The sequence below is a fragment of the Calypte anna genome, chromosome 19, assembly GCF_003957555.1.
Source record: "Calypte anna isolate BGI_N300 chromosome 19, bCalAnn1_v1.p, whole genome shotgun sequence".
NCBI classification, from domain to species: Eukaryota; Metazoa; Chordata; class Aves; order Apodiformes; family Trochilidae; genus Calypte; species Calypte anna.
The window spans coordinates 2927095-2943238 of record NC_044264.1 but is presented as its reverse complement, the minus strand read 5'-3'; the positions used below and the strand labels follow the sequence as shown (position 1 = coordinate 2943238).

Genomic DNA, 16144 nt, shown 5'->3' with positions numbered 1-16144 from the left:
GTTGGCACTGCATCTTTGGCACTGCATCTTCAACTTCTGAGAACTTCACTGTCGCAAAGCTTTCTTTTTTTTTTTTGCTGTTGATGTTTCCAGATTTATGTTCACTAGCAGTTTCCTTTCTTATATTTTCTTTTTATTTGTTTTGGCTTCAGAAGATCTGTGAAGATATTTAAACAATAGGAAGGATTGGCTACTTAATCTTCTGAGATTTACGTGACTGTCACTATGCATTCAGCCCTGTCTTTTGTCATCAACCTGACTGATATTCAAAGTATTAAATTATTTCCTCTACCTTCTTGTTAGTCTGTTGAAGTACAGCCCCTTTTCTTACTGTAGAGCTGTAATCCATACTGAAGTGCTTGGCTGGCCTAACATTTTGTTCCTTTCTGGTCATTTCAGGACAATAACTCCCATTTTGCACCTCCAGCCTGTTGTTATTTACCTGATATAAATTTGTGATTGTCCATATTACAACAATTGTACTGGAGAGAGGTTGAGATTGCTCTGTGCAGCTGCCTTGGTCTTTGGTCTTTGTCATCCACAATGATAATCATTTATTTTATATTTATTTCTAAAAGACTGATGATCTGACTAAAGTTTATTTGCACAAACCATCTCACTGAGCCGTATTCCATGGGGCACAACTTTGATTCTCCTGGATACAGATTCCAGCAGCTCCACCACCCAGATGTGCCATATCCAGGCCTTAGTACAATCCACAAGTGCATGTTGGAAAAATGACCCATTTCAGGTTTCCCAGACCATCAGAGATGTCAAAGAGCTGGGAAGAAGAACCCAAATTCCACCATCATTTTTTACTAGCATAAAATTAACCTGCCCTCTTTCACTTGCAGAAAAGAAACGTGCTTTTATTCTTTTTCCCTTTTTACAGTTTTATCAAGAAATAGGTCAACATTTGCTCTGAAGGAATGGAGAAGTGGGCACCTTTCTGTTCAATCCAGGACAGCAAACCAGCAGATATTTCCTCTTGGTTCAGTCTGGCTCCAGTTTCTCTCCTTTTGGCCACACCCAGCTCAAACTGGGCTAATTTCTATAAAGGACTGGCCTGTTTCCCACTCCTCCCAGCTCTGCAGAGATGGCAGGTAAGATCAGAACTTTTAAATTATATATCTGTGTTTGACTGATTTGCTATTTCTGGTGTGAACATTGGTGCCTCCCATGGATGAAGGCAAGGAGAGGAGGAGACTCAGCAGAGCATCAGGACCTGGGGTCATTCACACTTGCTTCTCATGTCAGATGTGAAATTTATCTTGAGAAGTGAGAAAAGTTGGGTTTTCTACCTCCTGTAGCAATACCCTGCAAACTCAGGTTGTGAGGAATAAGCAGCCTTCAACCCCTGTGAAGAGGGTTGGACAATTCCCACAGATTTAATGTAAGATTTGACCACCTGGCTGTGAAGAGTTTGTTAGCTATTCCAAATAGTTTTCTTTCCTTTTTTTAAACAGTTAAAACAAATACTAAGCTACTTAATATATATATATTGGTTTGTAAACTTTTGGCTAAAGATCTTTTTGTCCAGGGAAGGCACAGTGCTGTTGTGTATAACTGATGAGAACAGACAATGTGTATTTCTAGTGTTAATGTGAAAAAGGAATAGAGAGAAATTTCAGGGAATGTCAAGAAGACAAACTGCAAAGTGGTCAAAGGACCAGAACCAGATGTAGCAGGTTGTGCTCAGTAAGAGGACAGAGTAGACAGAGAGAGAGGTGTAGGATTTAACCTCCTTTAGTCACCTGAAAAGGTCCCTTCCAAAGGCAGGACACCAGCAATTTGCCCTCTTCAAACACCCCTTCCCTGGAATCTCCATCACTGAAACCTGGAGCTGCACTTGGCCACCTCCTCCTTGGCATTTCCTCATCCCAGTGTGCATGGAATGTCCCCCAGCACACGGATGTCCCCGTGTCCTGCCAGCACCTCACCAGGCAGAGCCCCACTTAGGGTTCTATCAGAGGGCTGCTGTCTCCTATTCCTGCATCCTGAAAGAAAGATTCCAAACAAACATCTCCTGATACTCCAGTGAATCCCTTCCCATTCAGATGATTTATGTTCCATTTCTCTCCAGGTGTAAAACCAGGAATTATTCTCTTGGGATTCATCATCATCTTCTGCTTAGTGGGGACAGGGGACTCCCTTGGTGAGTTTCTGTTTCTCTTCCCACTGCTCCTGGGCTTGAGGCAAAGCTCAGTGTGTGCTCCCAGCTCGATACAGCTCCAGCATAGATTCCAAATATCCTGTGGAATGACCCACTGACAATGACAACACCCAGGAAACTTCTCTGAGGAAATCAGCTTTTTACCCAACATCTCTTCCAAGCACATGAGCATCACTTTATGACAGGGAAATTGGGTCAGAATCATGAATTTGGCTTCTTCTGTGCATTTCCCTCCTCACAGGGAAGAATAGCTTCAAAAAGAAGGGTGAAAACTGACTCCCTGAAAGCCTCCCAGAGCTGTCAGAGCCAATCCTATGAAATGGGTCACAAGCTGCTGCTTTGCAGTCCTTCCTGTGACACCAGGATCTCAGCACTGAGGTGGAGCAAGGGCACAGCCCAGGTGTCCCCTGAACAGTGGGAAATGGGTCCCTTCACCCCAGCACCCAGCAGTGGGGTGGGGTGTGGAGCTCCTGATGTACAGTACAAGCTTTACTCTATTTCTGATTTTCCCTCTTTCTTTTTTAGCAGACAGCTCAGAGATGCTGTCAGACTCATCCCTTCGGAAAAGCATTAAAAAAGCCAGGAAGATGGTGGATATGGCATATTTAGAGGCTCGTAGAAAGTGAGTACTTTTTGTCTGAGGGCCCCAACATGTTCTATATAGTGAATAGGACAAAGGGTGAGAGCTTTTAAAATAGAAGAGGGAAGTTTGAGACTAGATATTAGTAAGGAATTCTTTACAAGGAAGGTGGTGAGACACTGTGGTGGGTGCCCTACTCCTATAAAACATTCCAGGTCAGGCTGGATGGGGCTGTGAGCAACCTGATGTGTTTGAAGGTGTCCCTGCTCACTGCAGGGGGTTTGGACTGGATGATCTTAAAGGTCCTTCCAACCCAAACCACCCCGTGATCCTATGATTCTAAGGAAAGAAGAGAAAATATATGTGTTTTCCAATACATGTTTATTATGGAGACCCTTTTGTCCGAGGGCCCCACCTGCCATAGCTGGGGAGATCCTTTTGCCCAGTTTGGGGTGATTGTAGTGTCCTGTCTCAGTTCTAGGGCCACCCTTCACCACCAGAGCTGTTGCCCTGCTGGGGACACCTCTCAGTGGCACAGGCACACTGGACACATGTTGGGTCCTCTGCTGGATTCTGAAGTTCTGGTGCTGTGCAGATGAGCACCCTGTCACAAATAAGTCTCCGTGGAAGTTAGACCCCAGGTATCCCTCTGTGTAGTGTCCCAAAAGGCTGGTTCCAGGCAGCAGGATGCTTTGGAGAGGAGGGGGGGGGTCTGTCCACTCAACCTTCAGAAGTTTTTTCATAGTGCTAGAAAGAGCCATTGGACCAGAAAGAGATCCAAGAGGACCAGAGTTGTTCCTCTGTTCATAGAATGGATCTTGTGACACACCAAATGCAAATTGTATTCAATCAGTGAATAACTTAGGTTTCTACTGATCCCCATAACAACAATTTGCTGTGACAAGGATGTAACAAATGAGAAGCAGGAGATCACAATAGTTTGCCAAAATCTTTCTGAGATGAAATGGAGAGCTGATGAGCAGCCAGCTTGTCCCTGGTGAACAGAGCCTGCCTGGGACCCAGCAGTGCTGCCACCTGGGAACCTTTTCTGTTTAGCTTAAAGAAGACACTAGAGGAAAATTTTGCCAGCCCAATGGATTTCCTGAAGATCTTAAGGGACCCGGTGGGAAGAACCAGGTCTACAGCTCGCTTTGCTGATTACTTAGAAACCACTTTGAAACTCCTCCGAATAAAGCTGCAGCTCTCTGGGAAATGGAGGTACAATGTCACAGGTAAGGTGGTTCAGACCCAAATGTCTTTGGGCTAAACAGCTGAGCCATTTGCCCTCCCATTGCCTGGGAGGACAGTGCTGCCCCTCAGCCCCTTCCCCCTGCTCCAGAGCCCCTTGAGCTGCTGCCCCCAGGGTCCCCCCATGGACCCCACCCCCTCCCTCCCCCCTGCACCCCCAGGAAGCCCCAGCCCCGGTTCCTGAGCACCCACACCTGGAGATGTTCAAAGAATCTGTGAACTTCAGGAGATCAGGTTGGTGTTGGGTCGGTGGCTGGACTTAATCTTAGAGTTTTTTTCCAACCTTAATGATTCTATTCTGTGAAAATCAAACACCCTGGGAGTGTCAGAGAGCAGCTCTGCCATGCCCCAACCCACTGGTGTTTAAAGCCTTGCCCACAGCAGCCCCAGGCATGCTCTGAGGCAGACCAGGCCATCAGGTGTTTTTGCCAGCATCTCAGGCAGTGCCTGTCCCACATCTGATGATAAAATCCCCATAACAGCAAACCTGGGCTGTGTGACCCACTGGGTGCTGGGAGACTCTGACCCCTGGGAACAGGAGCCCATCATCCACTTCTGGTCCTCACTCCCACTTGCCCTGGTTGTACCACTTTGTTCCCAGTCTAGGGTAAAACGTTGCTGGAGATGCTGCTTCCCATATTCCCTTGGAAAGTCCATGCCAAACCCAGTTTCTTCATCCCAGAGGTGGGGCCTGAGCCACAAAAGAATTCAGACACCAAAGGAGCACTTCAAATCCACATGTTTTGCATATCCACAGCTCTGACCCAAACGCTGACCCAGAATACTGAGAAACTAAACTAAAAATGCCTGAGAGCAGATGTCACTATGCATGGTTGCTCTTGCAGACGTGCTAAGCAGAAAACAGAAGCAGATGATTTCCAAAGAAACTGGCTGTTCCTATCAGACTCATCCCATTAAATGCCCAGAGAGTGACAAGTACAGGAGCATTTCTGGAGAGTGCAACAACAGGTAGGATTGGTGTGTGTGCCAGGAGACTCCCCAGCCTCTACATTGCTCCAGGACAGATGGCCTGGGGCCTCAAGCTACACCTGGGCAGGGTTAGGTTGGATGGCAGGAAGAATTTTTTCACCTAAAGGGTTGTCAGGCATTGGAACAAGCTGCTCAGGGCAGGGGTGGAGTCACCATCCCTGAAGGTATTCCAGAGTCATATAGACATTGTACGTAGGCATATGGTGTAGTCAAGGACTTGTCAGTGTTAGGTTAATGGTTGGACAGGCTGATCTTGAAGGCTTTTTCCAACCAGTGTGACTGAAATGACCCATTCTTTGGTTCTATTTGTGTGAATGCCTTTGAACAAGGAAAGAAGAGTCAAATGCTTATTCTACTGGTGCCTATAACAAATATTTCTTTCCTACCTGTGCCTGGGAAGAGAAAGATATTGTTTCATTGGCCTCCATTTGCTGCTTTGGTGCTGGCAGCTGGTAGGTGCTTTGCTGCTAGGATGTAAATGCTGAAAAGGATTCACAGAACAGCACGAGGAATCTTTTCTTGGTGTCAAAATGTTCATTTTCCTCCTTATTTATTTTTTTCTCAGTATTTTCTAGCTGCCAATGGTTATCAGAGTGATCAGACCTGGCAGCAAAGCATCAGTCTCTACAATCCTGGTCATTTTGGAAGTAACACTGCTGTTTGCTTTTCTCCTCATGATGCTCCAGGAGGGTTTCTCACCTGGGGTCCTCAAACCGTGCCTTTGCTCGCTGGCTGCCAGGACTGTATGAAGATGGATTTTCTGTTCCTAGGGGAGCAACTGAAGGAAAGATGTTCAATGGATTTCCACTCCCACTGGTGAGAACTGTTTTTCTTGTCCAGATAGTAGTGGACTCTGCCCACATTTTAGCCATTAGAAACAAAAGAGTGGCAACACCTGGAGTGCAGGCTGCTCTGTCCTTTTCTCTGATCTCAGGTGCTAATTTGAGGCTTGTTTTCTACACCTGAGCTGTGGCCTGGCATGATATGTTTTGTTGGAGACAGACATAAGCAAAAACGTGGTGAAGATTTCCCTAAGCAGAGCATGGACAGCATAACACTTCCAGAAGTGGGCACCTAAAGTTTGGTGCAGGCAGCACAACGGTGTTCTCAGGCATACCAGGGTTTTTACACAAGCCATAAAGGTTGAGTGTTCCTCAGCCATCTTGTCTTTCTGACAAGGCCTTTTCTTGTCTTTCTGAGGTGTTCATACCTCAGCTTCAGCTGAAGACAGCTTTCCATGAAGCTGGGCTTGCTGGAGTGACTGTGGAGTCAAGATGATGCTAAATGTTGCATCACTGTTGACAGAGCAGGGGCACACCATGGGCCTGTGTAATGCCATAATTAACTCTTATGAGCTGATCTAACTCTGAGTTTATCTAAAATCACCTTATCTGTGGTCTCACGGTGTTATACTGAGAGATCCATTGACTCTGCCATAGCCACACATTTTCATTTTGATTTTCTGCAGGTTCGAAAGGTGTCAAATGAAATCGCTCTCACAGCTGATGAGAAAATCACCCATGACCAGGACCTGTCCCTTGCCTTCATGCACTGGGGACAGTGGGTGACCCACGACATAGAATTCACCCCAGTCAGTGGGGCAGGGATGAACCCCAGTCCTCAGTGCACAAGCAGCTGTGCCTTCAAGCCCCCTTGCTTCCCAATCAAGGTACCCTTGGCTTCCAGCACATCCCCCAGTCGGGTAAAGGGGGTAAAAACCAAGCCAGGTGACTTCCTGAGGTGTTCTCTCTGTTGGCTTTAGTTTCCCACTGATGACCCACGGAAGTCACAGTCCTGCATGCCCTTCATCCAGTCAGCATCAGTGTGTAACACCAGGACCTTCACCCGGGAGCAGCTCAACGCTGTCAGCTCCTTCCTTGATGCCAGCACCGTCTACGGCAGCGAGGAGGCGGTGGCCAAGAGCATCAGGAATCAGACAAACCAGCTGGGGCTCCTGGCTGTCAACCAGAACTTCACGGATGCAGGGCTGGAGTTACTGCCCTTTGACAACAGCGCCAGAAGCATTTGTATTCTCTCCAACAAAAGCATGAACATTCCCTGTTTTAAAGCAGGTAAAGTGGGGAGTGGTTTTCAGTGGCCGATGAAGTCAGAAGGCTGAGTGCAGCCAGATGGCTCTGTATATTTGTGACAGGGTTTAACACTGGCCCCAGTAACAGATTCTCTCTATCACTCTCTCTCCTCCCTGGTAAAGAAAGAAGAGAGAATAAGGGAGAGAGACTGATGGGTTGGAAACTAAACTGCACAGCTTTACTGAAGCAGTGATGATAAATAGGAAAAATTACTAAATCTATACAAATATACAGGAAAATGGATCCCACGTTCCTTCCCCCCTTTTCCCCCAATAACTCTCATGTCACCACCAATCCTTCAGGGCAGCCCTGGGAAAGTCCAGGCTGGAATCCTGGGATCAGCAGCAGTTGGGAGCTGGAGGCAGGAACACACAGATTCAGGCTGGGATGGATCAGGAGCACAGGCAGAGGAAGGGATGGAATCCCCCCAGGATGCTGAAGCAAACGGAACGGGTGAAGAAAGGGGAGCAGTAAAGGCAGGAAGGGCAGGAAGCTGGCTTGACCCTTGTGATCCCTCAAATTTATCCTGAGTATGAGGTGTATGGGATGGAATCCTCTGTTTGGTCAGTTCTGGCATCTCTCTTGTCCGTTCCTCCCCAAAGGAGGCTGCAGGTGGGACCTCTTTATTCCTTCTGGAGGGTAAAATGTTCCTCAGAGCTGAGCAGTGTCCTTGGCTCTGCACACCAGGCTCTGGCTGGAACTATAAACATCAAGTGTTATCAGTCCTAGAAGCAGACACTGAGAAACTTGCTGTTAATTTCAGCAAGTGCAGCTCCTTACAAGAGACTGAGCTGAAAGCAAAAGTACAAGACAGAAAATCCCTTTTTTCCTGGCCCAAACCAGGACAATTTGTATGAGGCACTGCAAGACATGACTGTGTTAAGGAAAAGACAGGGGACTCTCCACCAAAATCAGAAAGAAAAAACATGACTGACAGTTGTTTAATCAAACACAGGGATTGTTTTCTTTTAATTTCCCAAAAGAATTACAGTAAATAATCCCCCATTTGAAACACCTTTTGAAAGTTAGGAGAAATTTTCAGTAGAATAACCACCAGTGGTTTAAACTTCTCAGTGACTTCTTTTCCTCTCCTACCTAGAATTCACCATTTAGTTTTCAACTTGATCAATACTGACCATTAAACTCCCTTAGTCAATTTAGTTATCTCTCCCTAGCACCCGTATCTGAATTTTTTAATATTTCAAATATCCCAACCTACATCAGAAGAGAAGTTGTTGTGAAATTTAAACAAACTGATAACTCAAAACACAGAATTTTGTAGGATGGGAAGTGATCCATCATAGGCACAGCATTAAAAATAATTGTAATTGTGAAACTGGCAAAAATCAATCATAAGAATAGAGTGTTTATTGTTTTCTGAATCTCTGCAAAACAGAAATGTTCATTGATTGGTGAGGAGATGCTCAGAGCCTCTTCCATCAGCTCTCAGATCCTCTTCCATCAGCTCTCAGAGGGTCTCTGCTCCATCCCCTCTGGGTTTCTCTCAGCATTCCCTTCTGCAGACACAGGCAGAGCCCTCCCAGAGGTTGTCACCCACAGCTTGGGTGGACTGAGACAGATTTCCCAAATCAAACATTCCAAGCACTGATATCAAAGGTGTCCTTGTGGTACAAAAGAATCATAGAATTGCTCAGGCTGGAAAAGCCCTTCAAGAACATGGAGTTCAACCTCCTCCTAACCCTGCTACCCTATTCCTATCACCCTGTTTCTGATGACCCAAAAGAAGGCACACACAATATTTTTCATAAAAAGAGACATTTCCAGCTGCCTCACAGCCATGTTCAGTATAGTATGAATTGCTATGAATGAATATAGTATGAATATATATAGATATTCATATATAGTATGAATATAATATGAATTCTCCAAGGGTTTTGATTGAATGGTTTTGGCAGAGAATGTTTTGCCTGTGCTGGGAAGAATTATCTGGCATGAATGCTGACTGCCAGGAAGCTCAACCATGAGCATTACTGCCAGTAACAGTGACCAGCAGCTGTTTCTCATCTGTCCAAGCACTAAAACCTGATTCTGAAATAAAAAGCAATTTACAACACCCCTAAACATTTTTCCTTTGTAGGGGACAGGCGGGTGAGTGAGAACCTGGGGCTCTCTGCTCTGCACACTGTGTTCCTCCGACAGCACAACCGCCTGGTTAAACAGCTGAAGAAATTAAATCCTCACTGGGATGGAGAAAAGCTTTACCAGGAGAGCCGAAAGATTATAGGTGCCATAGTTCAGGTACTAATCACAGCTGGCTAGTTGCATCTGCAGGGTTTTTCCCCCAGGACCAGGAGAACCATGCTGTGCAGATCTAGTGGAGTTATTTGTGGGAGTTAAAAATTGTGAATAAGGGGGAGCCCACCTGAGAGGCAGAGGTAACCAGAGCCTCCATTATGTTATCAATTTATAAATGATTTCTTATTTTAAATAATTTAAATGTCTTATGCCAAACTCATGCTGTGTCCAGGAGTTTGCACTTGATTTCAATGCCTTTTCTGCTACAGCTGCTGACCACCTGCTCTGCTTTGGTGCTTTTTCAGATAATCACCTACAGAGATTACCTCCCACTTCTGCTGGGGGAGGAGACCAGCAAGTGGATCCCTCCCTACAGGGGCTACAAAAAGAAGTTGGATCCTAGAATCTCCAATGTTTTTGCCTTGGCCTTCCGATTTGGTCATACAACAATACAGCCTTTTCTATCCCGTTTAGATGACAATTATCAGCCTTTGGGTTCCTTTGGCCACATCCCTCTTCGTTTCAGCCTTTCTGCCCCATGGAGGATTTTAACAGAAGGTAAGAATGTGCAGTGCTGGGCTGGTCCTGAAGGAGATGCTCTGGTGGAGCTCAGCTGGTACTGAGCTTGACCCTTGTGATCCCTCAGTCTCAGCTGAGTCTGGACTTCAAAACCTGCTTTAGCTCCATTCATTCCATTGGCCTCACACAGATCTTATTCCCAGGCAGCTTAGGAGGTGCCTGTGACATCTGCAGACAAATCAGTGCTCTGCTAAATGGTGGCAGCAGGAGCCCTGCAGAGCTGTCACCAAACCCAGCCCAGCAGTGGTTCTACATCCTACCCAGGCAAAGCAGCCCTGCCAAAAATGTCCCTCCTGTTATACCCTGACCACTGAATGTTCCCAAGCACCATCTCCTGCAGAAGCAGCCATACTGGAGCAAGATTTTTATCAGAATATGCAGCCCTGGACCTTCTTTTTCAGCTTTTCAGTGTTTTCCCCCCAAGTTCATTGTGCTGCAATCAGGTTAATGTTCTGAACATGTCAGTAAAATAACCAGGCTGTGGAAGGAGGAATTTTCCTCCTGGGGTTGCTGTACAGCTCCCAGCTCAGTGACACCCAGCAGGGTGAGCATTGCTCCATCTCTCAAAGGGTGCAACTGCTCACACTGCTCCAGAAGCCAAGAGAACCACAGCACCAAATGTCAATCAGCCAAAATGTAAGTCTATAAATTATTATACCCCCCCAATAATTATTAGGCTTTGCCAGAGGGTGATGGATACAGTTTTAATGAGCTAAGAGAAGACAATTTCTTCCTAGTGGTGTTCGTCTCCCTTTGTGCCTCCAAAGGGAGTGGTGGGGTCCTGCTCTTACAGAGCTGATCTCTGCCAACTTGAATCTTCCCAAGAAGACAAATGTCTCTTCCAAAATGAGTTATCTAACAAATTATGAAAAAGATACCAAAATACACAGATGCAGCCAACTTGCCTGTGGTTTTCTAATTCTAACTTCTCACTGGCTATGAAAAAACCCAAACAGACATTTATTGATTCTATCATTGCACTGAATGTTTTAATAAATATTCCTCCATTCATCGCCAAGTATGAACACAATAACTTGCAAAACCTAAAGCTTGGACAGAACCCATTGTGTCAGCATGTGCTGGGTCTGGCAGGCTCAGGGGGAATTCTGCAGGAAGCAACTTGGGGAGCCTGGTGGAAAATCAGTGGATTTAGAGCTGTGGAAGGGAAGGATCAGGGATGGTGAGGGGTGAGAACTCTAAGGGACACCTCATTTACTGCCACGTGCAGGTGTGGAAATACTCACTAGCATGTGCTGGAACAGAAAGATGGAGTTCACAAAACTCCACACAGCCCAGAGTGGAAAAACCCATCCTCTGCAGCATGGTTACAGCTGCACTTGGTGCAAAATGTCTTTTCTTGATTTGCACTGATTCAGGTGGCATTGACCCTCTGATACGAGGCATGGTGCTGAGCCATGCAAAAGTGATGAAGCAGAACCAGCTGCTCCCTGAGGAGCTCCAGAACCACCTTTTTGAACAGACACAGGTCATGGGTCTGGACCTAGCAGCCCTGAACTTGCAACGAGGAAGAGACCATGGCCTTCCAGGTAAGGAGGCACCACTTGTCTTGTGCACAATACTGGTTTAGCTGCTGTTCTTTATGGTAGTTTCATGAGTGGGCAAAGTTTCTTCCATAGAAATGGGAATAGTACCTTAATCTGAGGGCAAAGAGTGGGCGGACAGTCAAGTTGAGAGAAGAAAAGGCCTCTGCATTAAAAAGATATTTTTTCTGAGGGATTTAAGACGAGGACAAAAAGCTTGGAAAGTAAAGATAGATGGGATAATAATAGAGGCAGAAGCAGTGGTGAGAGAGAGAGCCTGTGTGGTACAGAAGGTACACATATAAGCAACCAAGTTCAGCTTTCACACGCACCAGGCACAGCACTAGTGCTTTGGTCATTGCCCATCAGTGCTTATTTTGTGTCCTCAGGCTGCCCAGAGGTCTGAGCAGAAATGTTTTGCACCCACAGGAGAGTGATTGCTCCCAGGTGCTGAAGATCAGGTGCTCTGGTGCTAAGCACAACCAAACATTGCTCTTCTCCAGGGCTTCAGTCCTAGAAATTTTGCCTCTCAAAACTGCAAAGGCTGCTGCATTCACCCTCAGCACTAGGTAGCTGTAACCAGCAGGATAGGATGAACCTATAGACACATGCAAAGAATCATTGAATCATAGAAGAGAAGATAGAGAAGAGATAGAGAAGACAGAGAGCAGAATCAAACACAACCCAGATTGTGAGTTTGGTGCATGCACACAAAAAGGATCTTTGAAAACATGACATTTGTTGTAACTGTCCAGACAATAACATCTTCTAGGTTCTTTAGTGCCTGAAGAGGAACAGACATTGCTCCTGGCCAAGGGGTCTGTTTATTTCCCCAGCAGATGGTGGGGACATGTGGGTTTTGACCAGCTCCTTCTCCTGCTTTTGCAGGTTACATTGCCTGGAGGCAGTTCTGTGGGCTCTCCCAGCCTCAGAACCTGAAGGAATTCTCTAAGGTGTTAGGAAATTACAAACAAGCCAAGAAGTTCATGAAGTTGTATGGGACAACAGAGAATATTGACCTCTGGATTGGGGCAATTTCAGAGCCTGCTGTTCCCCAGGGCAGGGTTGGACCCCTCCTGGCCTGCATCATTGGCACCCAGTTCAGGAAACTGCGTGATGGGGACAGGTAGGAACCTCCTGTGGCAAACATTTCCTGTGGCATTTAGTACTGGAAAAAGTGCTGACATTTCATCCCATCTCCAGCACTTCAGGGAGTGCTCCCAACAAGTCCCACACCTTGGTTTTAACCCAGTTGCCAAAGGACTCTTTTTTTGTAGCCTGTTCCTACAAGCCCATGCTGTTCCTACAGACCCGTGCTGTTGAGGAGCACCTGCTCCATGCCGTGTGTGGTCTGCAGTAATCTTTGTCTCAGGTAACCTTTGGTTTCAGGGTGCAGAAGGGGAGGATCAGTCACTGCATCCCAGCAGCCTGGTGCTGCTGCTGGAAGGGGCAGGAGGCTCAGAATCCAGATCTGGCCACGCTGCAGACCCCTCTTTCCAAAGGGATGTGATGGATCAAGGTGGATCTGAACAGAGACTCACTTTGGTCAGATTCCCATCTTGACAAGTAACCATTACCAAACTCCTCCAAGGGGAATATTTTTCAGGGGGCTTCTGAAAATCTCATTGCAGATTCTGGTGGGAGAGACGCGGAACTTTCACCCCGCAGCAGTTGCGAGCACTGAGAAAAATCTCTCTGTCGAGGCTGATCTGTGACAACACTCGCATCAAAAAGATACCCAGGGATGTCTTCAAGGCCAACAGTTATCCTGAGGACTTCCTTGACTGCAAAGAGATTGACAGACTCAACCTCTCACCCTGGGAAGAGGAGCCCTAAAGTGGCACAAAAGGTATGCAGCTCTATGAGCTCTGTCAAAAACCATAAATGTCCTACAAGGTCATGCTCTTCCATGAAATAAAGAAAATAAGAAATAAAGAAATTTCTTATATTTCTTATATATATTTCTTATATAAGAAATTTCTCAGAAAGAAGTAAAAGAAATAATGTCATAACAGTCACTTTGCCCCCAAGAAGACCTTGACCCAGCAGAAGTGATGGTAGCTGGGTCTGCTTGCAATTTGTCACCTTCACCATCCCCTGCCAGGCTTCCTCTTCCTCCAGATGGGGAGTACCTGAAAATCTGCCTGATCTGGCCCTTGTGAATGTGTCCTCTAAATAAACACCTTATTCCAGGACAACTGGAATCTGACTTCCCGGGAAGAGTGTCCCTGAGGAAATTGATTAGAACCTGCCCAATGTCTACCTGCTGCCCCAAGCCCCTGCTCCCCTCTTGCCTTCCCTGAAGCTTTAAAGCATTTTAAGGAATATCTGGAGTTGTTTTGGCACTGGGCACACCAGTAGTTTAAACACAGAGATTATGGTGTGCCACACGTAAGACAGTAAAACTGTGCTTTCCTATGAGAGATGGGGACACTAAATCCACCTGCTGATGGGCTCTTGGCATGGGCTGAAAATCATGTGGGGAGAGGAGAGTGGACTGGACTGGAGTTTTCCCTTCCAGCCACCCATTTATAGACAATCACAGTATCTGCCATCACCTGCTCTGTTCTTCTGCAGAGGACATAAGAACACAGACCATAAAAACACCTCCATGCTGTTCCTGCTGAGTTTCAGAGGGACACTGCTGCTAAACTAGGGTGACTTCAACCCATTCCTTAGGAACCAAGTCCAGCTGATGATCACCTTCTCTCTACACCAGAGGGGCTTCCTGATTTCTTTTATTAACTTGGTCTTTTGGTCACTAAAATTTGCTGAGCTGCTTCCTGTGGCTTGTTCATCACCAGGCTGGGAGGAAGCTGACCTGTGTTTGCAAAACCCAGAGATAGTGAAACCCCAGAGTATTAAAAAGCTGCTACTAAAATCTGAACCTTCTCAAGTGCCAAGAAATTGTCCCAAAACCACTCAATCAAAGGGCTGGCTGATGTTAGGGCACTGGAGGTATCTTTTGATGAGGCTGGAAGCACCAAGGTGCAGGAATACAGGGATGACCTGGTACATGGGTACCCATTCCCCAGGGACTGCTTTAACCTATGGAGTAAAATGAAAATGTGGGGAGAAAGACTGTGTCCAGGAAAGACTTTCTGTTTCTCAGTAGCTTTTTCTGCTTTCGTTGGCAGTTTCTTATCCTGCTTATCAAACCAGCCCTGGAAAGTCCTAAGGCTGTCCCTGAGCTGCACTTGGGAAATCTCTTCCTGTGCATCACACTCAGCTCTCTGCTGCTGACTGAACCTTGGCACATGATTCCCCAGGGAGGACCTCAAGACCATGACAACTCTTTTATTTGCTGCACTGTGATCTTTACACCGTTTATATGTAAAAGCTTCCAGTAATGTAAGTTTTCAGATGGAAGGGTGATGATCTTTTATTGTCTGTTGCCCTCGAATAATCTTCAGAGGTGTGCAAGGCTTGGTCAGGTGCTGGATGCCTTATGACTCTAGAAACACAAAGTTTTTACTTCTCATTGTAAATGTGTGTCAAATCTGGAGGTTGGCATGCTTGCATTTCAAAATCAAGTTCTTTGCCCTTTGTATCAGAAATTAGCAAGCTCCTGTAACCTTTATCAAACCTTTCCTCATCTCCTTCTTGTTTTGCACAAAAGCATAAAGACTTTAGGCTGTTTCTAATTAGCAGTGAGACTTCATCTTTGAATGACAGCTGCATCTCAAATCTTCTCTTTAAATCCTTGGTGAATACCTGTGTGTTTGGGCGTGTTGGGCAGCAATAAAATACAATGTATGCAATGCATTTGGTGTAAATTCTGGTACATCAACCTTGTGTCCAAACCATTTCTTGGCTGTGGTCCATAGCTAAATGCGGCAGCATAAAAAACCAGACCAGAAGCTGTCTGGTATGTAAAGGAGAAGCATTAGGGCTAAAAAATTACCATCTGGCTGGGATAATCACTCCCAAGGTTCGTATTAAATCAGTAAGTGTCAGATTTAGGTCAGACATTAGGAAGAAATTCTTTAATTTGAGGGTGCTGAGCCCCTGTCCCAGGTTTCCCAGAGAAGCTGTGGCTGCCCCATCCCTGGCAGTGTCTCAGCCCAGGTTGGATGGGGCTTAGAGCACCCTGGGCTGTGAGCAGAGATGAGTTGGAATGAGATGACCATTCAGGTCCCTCCCAGCCCAAACCAGGCTGGGATTCTGTGTCATTTTGTGAAACAAGAGAAAATCATACTAACTTTCCATCTCTCCTTGGCACAACGTGGGAGAAGGAGAGGACTTCAAAGAAGAAGGCAGCAGCCTAAGGCAGGGCCATGAGTGAAGCTTGTGGGTAGAGCAGAGCCCCCTCTGATGAGGACTAATGAAGGGATGCTGGATAAAATCCCACAGCTTCAGCATCAGAATGAGTGGTTGCTATGGGGGTATTCTGGCCAGCCCTCTGCCTCATGCTGCCCACCCATGTGGGTCACAGAGGGACCCAGAGGGACCCGAGCGGGTGATGGAGCTCAGCTGCACCATGAGTCCTCAGAGCACGGGGAGTGGGAAAAGGCTGGGATGAGGTGGGCAGGGAAGGCAAGATGTGATCCTCTGACATACTGAAGACAGGGCAAAGCCAGGCTGGGGTCAGGAGCTGCAGCTCTCAGAGTGGATTTGAAAACCAAATATGTTGTATTAAAAATCATGAGGGTATCAGGGCACGGTGAGGATGTTAAGCAACCCATTT

The 16144-nt window shown here is 46.3% G+C and overlaps 1 protein-coding gene across 1 annotated transcript; it reads left to right on the top strand.

Annotated features, from left to right (window-relative positions):
- Window positions 1-3950: 3950 nt before the first annotated feature.
- On the top strand, window positions 3951-14841 carry LOC103535851 (myeloperoxidase). The gene is made up of 11 exons (XM_030462735.1): window positions 3951-3985; window positions 4847-4970; window positions 5678-5807; window positions 6460-6660; window positions 6754-7063; window positions 9180-9340; window positions 9643-9895; window positions 11293-11463; window positions 12346-12583; window positions 13089-13306; window positions 14595-14841. Exons 2-10 carry the CDS (start codon window positions 4873-4875, stop codon window positions 13291-13293), a joined length of 1767 nt encoding a protein of 588 aa, XP_030318595.1. The 5' UTR covers window positions 3951-3985; window positions 4847-4872; the 3' UTR covers window positions 13294-13306; window positions 14595-14841.
- The last annotated feature ends 1303 nt before the right edge of the window (window positions 14842-16144 follow it).